At 38.9% G+C, this 8,400-nt stretch overlaps 1 protein-coding gene across 1 annotated transcript in view; it reads right to left on the reverse strand.

Annotated features, from left to right (window-relative positions):
* Positions 1 to 2,674: 2,674 nt before the first annotated feature.
* GHITM (growth hormone inducible transmembrane protein) overlaps positions 2,675 to 8,400 on the reverse strand; it is a 14,154-nt gene continuing 8,428 nt past the window's right edge. The window contains exons 3-5 of the mRNA XM_013007319.2: positions 7,370 to 7,481; positions 6,869 to 7,010; positions 2,675 to 2,800 (exon numbers count right to left, since the gene is read on the reverse strand). Coding sequence (XP_012862773.2) covers positions 2,675 to 2,800; positions 6,869 to 7,010; positions 7,370 to 7,481 — 380 coding nt within the window. The remainder of the gene's footprint in view (positions 2,801 to 6,868; positions 7,011 to 7,369; positions 7,482 to 8,400) is intronic.

Below are 8,400 nucleotides of genomic sequence, written 5' to 3' on the forward strand. Positions count from 1 at the left end.
TGGAATTACAGAACACTATGAAAATAATAAAGGCAGAGAGATAATATTCTAAGAGATAATATGAGAGAATCCCCTAAACTATAAGGAACTACAAGAACCTCATTCGAAAAGGCATAAAAAAAGATCAATTCTACATCATATCCTAATAAAATTGAAAACTAAAGACAAGAATTCTGAAAGCTGTAAGAGAAAAATGAAGTATTACATAGCAAGGGGGAATTTCTCCTAAGAAACTCTCGAAGTCAGAAGGCAATGAAGATACATACAGAAATATTGAAAGAAAACAACTGCCAATCAAGCATTCTTTACTAAGCAAAAATGTCACTCAAGACTTCCCAAACGAAGAGAAGCTCTGGGCTCTTGCAACCAACTCTACAAGTATTCTTCTAGGAGGAAAAGCAGGAGCATTATAAAAAATACTTGTTATCTACACATGGGAAAAATAAAACCATAAGAGATCTACAAACAACAAAAACACAGGCATTATTTTCAGAAAATAAACTTACTGATTAAATCTCACAAACAATACATCAAGCTTGTGAGAAATAAGTACAGAGTAAACTTATCAAATATAGGTTGTGTAGTGATGCTAAAGGACACACACCAACAGAAGAGGGGAAGAGCCTATTAGGAATAGATTTATTATGTTAAGATTGTAATGAATAATTGTCCGCATGTTAAATAAACATTGTTGCAGCTTTAGTTGAAAACTGTAACACTGAGAAATCACCAAGAAACATTTGAAGAAGGAAATGAGCAAAACGGCTCATCCCAAGAAAGCAGGCAAGTACAAAACACAGACAATATGAAGCATTAAAAACAAATGAACAAAATGAGTATGGTGGACTTTGTTTTCAGTGATAACCTTAAATGCATGTCGTCTAAATACTCCATAAAAATGCAGAGTTGCAGAATAGGTCAAAAACAAATCAAACAAAAAGTCCTGCAGTCCATTCTTCTGTTGTCTACAAGAAACACACCTTGGTCATAAGGACTCATACAGACTGATAATAAAACGATGAAGAAAAATATTCCATACAACAAAAGAGCAGGGGCGAACATATTGCTATTAGATAACAGTTTAAGATAAACATCTATTATAAGAGATAAAGGACATGACACAATAAACAGGTCAATTTAACAAGAAGACATTTCACTTATTAGTATACGGGTATACATGCACCTAACAATGCACCTAAACACATGAGCCTAATCCACAAAAACCAAACCCACTGCCATTGAGTCAACCCTGATGCACAGTGACCCTCCCTACCGGATAGGGTAGAAGAACTGTCCCTGTGGCTTCCTGAGACTCTTTATTTCAGTTCCTGGGAGCAGCTGGTGTTCTGAAGTGCTCATCTCGAGGTAAGCAGTCCAACCCTCACCCTAACCCTACGCCACCAAAGTGGCCATCTGAGGTGCAACTACTGGTCTCTCCCATCTGGAGCAGAGCAAAGACAGAAGGAAATAATGCAAGATTAATGGACCTTTTTGGATGAACCAAACAGTGGTCAAAAATAGTATTGTGATTGATATTTTAAGACACCACTTTCAATTGTACAACATCTGAAAAGAAGATCACTTTAATAAAATTTTAAGCCAACTGGACCTAATGAGCATATACAGAACACCCCACCCAGCATCAGAACACTTCTTCTGCAGTGACAAATGATTATTTTATAGAACAGATAACATTCTAGGACACAAAACCAAGTTTCAATAAATTTAAAAAGACTGAAATCATATAAAGCATTTATCCTGACCCTAACAGTACGAAGCTAAAAGTCAACAGGAAAAATATAATGACAACTCAACAAATGAAAAACTTCCTACTGATAACACCCCGAGTGAGTGAATGTCATTGGGCCTGGGGCACCAGGACCATCCATAGTCTGAGGGGACACTAAGGTCATTGGAATAACACTCTGTAGAGTCCACAAAGACGATAGTCAACAACGCCCTACTTTGTTGAGCAGCCACTGGGGTTAAAAAATAAAAGCTTGTGAGTGGCCATCAATGGTGCAAATACTGGCCTTTCCCATCTAGAACAACGCAGAGTAAAGAAAAACAAATACACAGGAAGCAAACAGTGTGAAAAGGACTAACAGTCCATGTGATCTCCAGTCTCCAAGTCCCCGAGACCATCAGAACTTGAAGGTAGCATGGTAAGAGGCCCTGGATAGATAGAGGGGGAAATGTGGACCAAAACATACAGTCTTATAAAGGATCAGGCTTACTGGCTAGACAGTGACTGGTGGAACCTGGATATATGCCTGTTCGACACGCTTCAGTTCTGGAACTGGACAAACCCCTTTGATACATGATCAAAGGTGCAGCATTTACCCAATGATAAAGCTCACAAGAAAAGACAGAGGTACTGAAACAGGAAACGAGAAAACAGAATAAGTGGTGTACACTGAAGTGGTGTACACGTATACAATGGATGAATACGTGTATGCACTGTTGAATTTAAGATTGATGATGCAGGCCAGTTTTTGTTTTATTGTACACAGGGTTGCTATGATTCAGAACTGACTTGGTGGTATCTTACAACTGAAAAAAAATTATAAGTGTTTTCTAAACATGAGGTTTAATTAAATGATGATGTGTCACTTATAGTAAGTGTACAGAGTCACCGAGAAGGGTAATATGCCAGGTGGTATTGAATAAAAATTTAAAATGAAAACATACCAGAATGTAGTAACCAAGCCAGATGCTTTGGGCCCGGGCTCTGGTCATAGGATATTGACCGCACCAGCATTCCAGCGCCAATCATGGCTGCAAAGGTGGCACCAATGGTCTGAAAGACACAAACAAGTATGAGAAAAACTGATCCTTATACAACAGAAAAATAGAAATGGAGAACTTCCACGTTCAATGCTACTTCTAATAATGAAACAAAATACATGGACACTAAATTGTTGATCTTTTTGTTATATTAAAGGCTTTGAGCTTATTCTGAATTTTAAAGTTTGGCTATCAAGAGAGTCCCCCTACCACTGTATAAACAATTTTTAGGCAACTTCAAGTACTTTAAAAAAAGTTATTGACAACCATTTGAGCTTCGACTGACAGCATCATCTTTTAAAAACTTGGTTCTCACTGGGCAGAGGTATAATGGACCCTCTAACAAGAATCCCAGAGTAAGCATTCTTCATTAAGGCGTTCTTAATCCAGGGTCCGATGATTAAGCACAGAGCTGTCCACATCAGTGGCTCTGCAGGAGAAAAGACCTGGGCACCTGCTTCTGTAAAGATCACTCCGGGCAAAGTTGAGGGAAGTTCTACTCTGTACTAGAGTTGCTACATTGGAATCAACTTGACTTGAGGGATAGTGTGTGCACATAGCATACAGAGTGTATTAAACACGGTACCTGTTCACCGATGAAGATGAAAAATGAAAAGTATCACTTTCAGGACAGTGAAATAAGATTCTATCCTTCTAGCTATATGGCTGACTCCGTCCTCAATCTTTTGCTGCACCTCTCAACTATTTCCAATGTCAAACAATAAATATTTCTAAGACTTTAATTCCTCAGAAAAAAAGGTAAGCATTATGAATCTTCAGAGAATCCAAAGTAGAAACTGCAACCTTGATGTCTTTAAACAGAAACAGACGTGTTTTCTCCTGCTAACAATGAAAGGTTACTGAAAACTACTTTAAACATCTATTGTACAATGCATTTTAATACATTCATTGCAATTGGATTACTCCTTCAGGTCCCTTCATGATTTAGTCTTTTTGTTTTCTACTTTCCATTCTGTACGTTTCAGCGACACAAACCGGTAAAGCTATAAACATGTCCTAACATTTCATGCTTCCTTACTCTGCCACTGTGCCCAAGCATACCTCCCTCTGAGGTACTTGTCTCAGACGCCTCTGGGCATCACCCTCGTGGCCCAATGACAGATGCCTCTCGATTAAAAGCATCGGGACAAACGTGTTTGACATATCTGTGTATATGTCTGCCACATCCAAAAGGCTACGTCTTTAGCACTAAAGTACCTGTTCTTGGGCTTTCGAAATCTTCAAGTATTTTTAACAGCAGAGGATGTATGCCAAGAGGGGGTTGAGGTATGGCTGAGGCACATTAACTAAAAGTTTTATTTTGGGAGTTAAAATTTTGTGTGCACTTTAATCTTTTATAACATAACCATGCTTATTCCAAAAGCACTATTTTAAATTATTAACCTTTAAGTAAAATTGGTGTCTCTGGTGAGAATACATCAAGCTTATTCTGTAGTTTTTTGAACCTCTGAACTACCGTTAAAATTAAATGAGAAGGATGATCTTAAGACTATCAATGTGGTGGAATTGGAGAATGTTTTGTTGTGTATATTTTTGCCACAATTAGAAAAACATAAATTACATAAAGAGCAATGAGCTGATTCCGGGAACCCAAGAGGAAAGAGAATTTTGGGAATAATGAGGGCAACAAATATATGGATGTGCTTTACACAATTGATCTATGTATTGTGATAAATTGTATGAGCCCCCAGCCTATGCAACCACGAGTTGTCGAAGGGATCAGGTGTAAGGCATCATCAGAACAAAAAATCTTACCATAGTGAATGATGGGGGGAGTGCAGAGTGGAGACCCAAAGCCCATTAGTAGGCCACTGGAGATCCCCTTGCAGAGGGGTCTCGGGGAGGAGATGAGCCAGTCAGGGTGCGATGTAACAATGATGAGAAATACAACTTTCCTCTAGTTCCTAAATGTTTCCTCCCCGCTCCCACTACCATGACTCGAATTCGATCTTGCAAGTCTGGCTAGACCAGAGGAGGTACACCGGTACAGTTAGGAACTGAAAATACAGGGAATCCAGGACGGATGAGCCCTATAGGACCAGTGGTGTGAGTGGCAAAACAGGGAGGGTAAAGGGAGAATGGGTAGGAAACAGGGAACTGATTACATGGAACTGTGTGTGACCTCCTCCCTGGGGGACAGACAACCGAAAAGTGGGTGAGGGGAGACGTCGGGCAGGGCAAGATATGACAAAATACCCATTTTTAAACTATCAAGGGCTCATGAGGGAAGGGGGAGCGGGGAGGGAGGGGAAAAATGAGGACCTAATGTTGGGGGTTTAAGTGGAGAGAAAATGTTTTGAGAAACGATGTACAAATGAGCTTTACACAATTGATGTGTGTATGGATTGCGATAACAGTTGTATGAGCCCCTAATAAAATGTTAAAAAAAAAAATTGTATGAGCCCCAATAAATTGATAAAAAAAAGAAAAAAAAGAACAATGAGTACTAGGAAGAACATATTCTAGAATCAAATGTGGTAATGTATGACTTCTTCATATGATGGAATTATGATGTGTATGAAGTGTTAAAAAAAACTGTTAAACTAGCTTATTTGTTAAGTACAGCAGAGCAAAAATGGTATGGATTTGGAAGTTAGATGAATTTGGATAACTTGTGGGGAGAACTCAATTTGACATGTGATAACTAAGTGTTATATAAACTCTTTAACCTCTTCTTCCTCCACTCCAGCTGTATATGCTTTGCTCCAGTTTAGGTTCCCATCATACCTTGTTTCAGATTTTCCAAAAATGAAGTCTTTGTGTCTCTGTTTCCTGTTTATAGAACTCAAACATCAATTGCATTTTGCCTGTTCCAATGATCTTCAGTGCCGGCCACTCCCTAAGCACTCTCCTCAGCTTGGAGGCCAACTACCCTTAGAACTCCTCACGCTCCAGATCTTAGACACAAACAAGTTACTGTTAAAACTAGCCTGTCCTGCTTCCCCCTGCTTTACTCAAGCTGTTTGGCTAACCCAAGCTGTCCTTGTCTTTTCCTAAAATAAAATGTGCCTGCCTTTGATGACTCTAATGAAATCAATGTCTCCTTCATACATCTTCCCAATAGTTCCAACTGATAATATACTTCAAAAAAAAATCATTTTATTGGGGACTCATATAGCTCTTATCACAATCCACACATCCATCCATTGTGTCAAGCACATTTGTACATTTGTTATCATCATTCTCAAAACATTTGCTTTCTACCTGAGTCCTTGGTATCAGCCCCTCATTTTTCCCCTCCCTCCCCCTTCCTCATGAACCCTTAATAATTTAGAAATTATTATTATTTTGTCATATCTTAAACTGTCCGACATCTCCCTTCACCCACTTTTCTGTTATCCGTCCCCTAGGGAGGAAGTTATATGTAGATCCTTGTAATCAGTTCCCCCTTTCTACCCCACCTTCCCTCCACCTTCCTGGTATCGTCACTCTCACCACTGATCCTGAAGGGATCATCTGTCCTGGATTCCCTGTGTTTCCTGTTCCTATCTATAGCAGTGTACATCCTCTGGTCTAGCCGGATTTGTAAGGTAGAATTGGGATCATGATAGTGGAGGTGAGTGGGGAGGGAAGCATTTAAGAACTGCAGGAGACTGGCTCATTTGTCTCTTCCCCGCAACCCTTCTGTAAGGGGATGTCCAGTTACCTACAGATGGGCTTTGGGTCCCCAATCTGCACTCCCCCTCATTCACAATATGTGTAGTAGGTATTTCTTATCAACCTCCAAGATGCTTTAGCTTCCTCCTTGTTTTCAATAAATTGCTACAAAATAGAGGGTGGTTGTTATCTGCTGTTAGACAGGTAGGAATGTCCCTGTAAATTTAATTTCTAACCCCTTTGCTGCTATTAGCATTCCCCTTCAACAAATAATAAATGACTTGTTGTGAAAGTACTACCTGTTGTGCCTAAGCTGCACTAATAACTGATATATTATTCTGACACAAAGCTCAAAATATGAAGATTCCCATCACTCCCTAATTTAACTCCCCTATCCTTGATGTTCTTTGCTTTATCTTTATAACTTTAGATGGAAAAAGAAAATAAAAACAAGCTGACTTACCACCCAAGAACCTCTCAACATGAAGCTCATGAGAACAGGAGTTCTAGTCACGGCCATGGCTGACAGGGCTGTTAAACCAATACTTCCAGCTAGGTACATATAAGTAGAGTGAATTCTATCTTTCACATACTGAGGCCAAATTCTGTAAGAAGCACAACATGGTTAAGTAACTGGGTGGGCATTCTATGTGCATCATTTACTAATTGGCTAACTCTTGAGACAAATCAATCTATGACTCTAAGTCTTATTCATCTTGGAATTATGCACACCTTGGGGTTAGTGTCAAATTGCAATAGGATAAAATATACAAGCACCTGCTTCTTCACTTAAATATATAGCTTTGGTAAAATAGATTTTTATTTAAGTTTGAAAAAATACATGTCAGAGAAGAAAAAAATCCTACATAGTTGAGCTAAGCGAAATCATTCCAAAAGTGGCTAAAGGAAAAAAACCCAAAATGGGCCCTTTAATGTAAAAATTGTTTAGAAGCAATTTACTTACACAGCTTTTTCAATAGCTCCCATCTCACTAGACATCCCTAAGCCATAATAGCACAACGCCCCGAGACCAACCGCAGCTCCTCCAGCCACAAACCATCTTCCCATCTGATCAACTGCAGAACAGGGGAGGAAAGACAGGGCAGGGGAACTATCAAAACACGATTATTATTATTATTTCCACACCATTTCATTAGGGCACAATCCAGACATTATATCATTCAATAATTCAATCATATCACGTTGTCTTGTTCAACTGCCACCACAATCAGTTTCAATCAAAACACTTCCTTCCTTCTTGTACTCCTCGATATTAGCTCCTCATTACCCCCTTACTGCTCCTGCAGTGCCCACTGAGAACCCTTAATATAGTTATTGTCTCTATATAGATTCACCCATCCTGGGTTTCATATACTGAAAAACAGAAAAATATGTAACAAAGAATCAAGGCTAGCCACAATGACAAAATGCAACAGAGATAAATCCCAGTTTAAAGGAAAAAAACCCCCAAAATACTTAAAACTAGCAGCTCAGAGTGTATCAAAAGGGGGATCAAATGATAAGGTTTTAACTTTTCAGATTATAATATTTTCTACAATATTGTCTGTTCACCAGGTTATTTTCATCTCCCAATTATGGTCAAAGGGATGTCACTGGAGGCTTATTCCATACATATATCCTGCAAATGTATTTTGGGCTTCCACTGTCATCCATATTCTGCAAACCAGAATTTCACAATTCAAACTGATACCATCTTCCTCTCCTTTGGATTTGGACAATATTATTTACAATCCTTGGATCACGCATGTTGGTTCACGTCTTCCACGGTGGGCTTCGTTGAAATCTCATTTAGATGGCTGCGTGTTAAGAATATAAGTCTCCAGACACTACTTTTTTTTTTCTTTTTCTTTTTTTAACATTTTATTAGGGGCTCACACAACTGTTATCCCAATCCATACACACATCAATTGTGTAAAGCGCATTTGTACATCGTTTCTCAAAACATTTTCTCTCCATTTAAACCCCCGACATTAG

Source organism: Echinops telfairi, unplaced genomic scaffold, assembly GCF_000313985.2.
Source record: "Echinops telfairi isolate 266 unplaced genomic scaffold, ASM31398v2 ScPeMD7_2010;HRSCAF=2546, whole genome shotgun sequence".
In the NCBI taxonomy this organism is placed as follows: domain Eukaryota; kingdom Metazoa; phylum Chordata; class Mammalia; order Afrosoricida; family Tenrecidae; genus Echinops; species Echinops telfairi.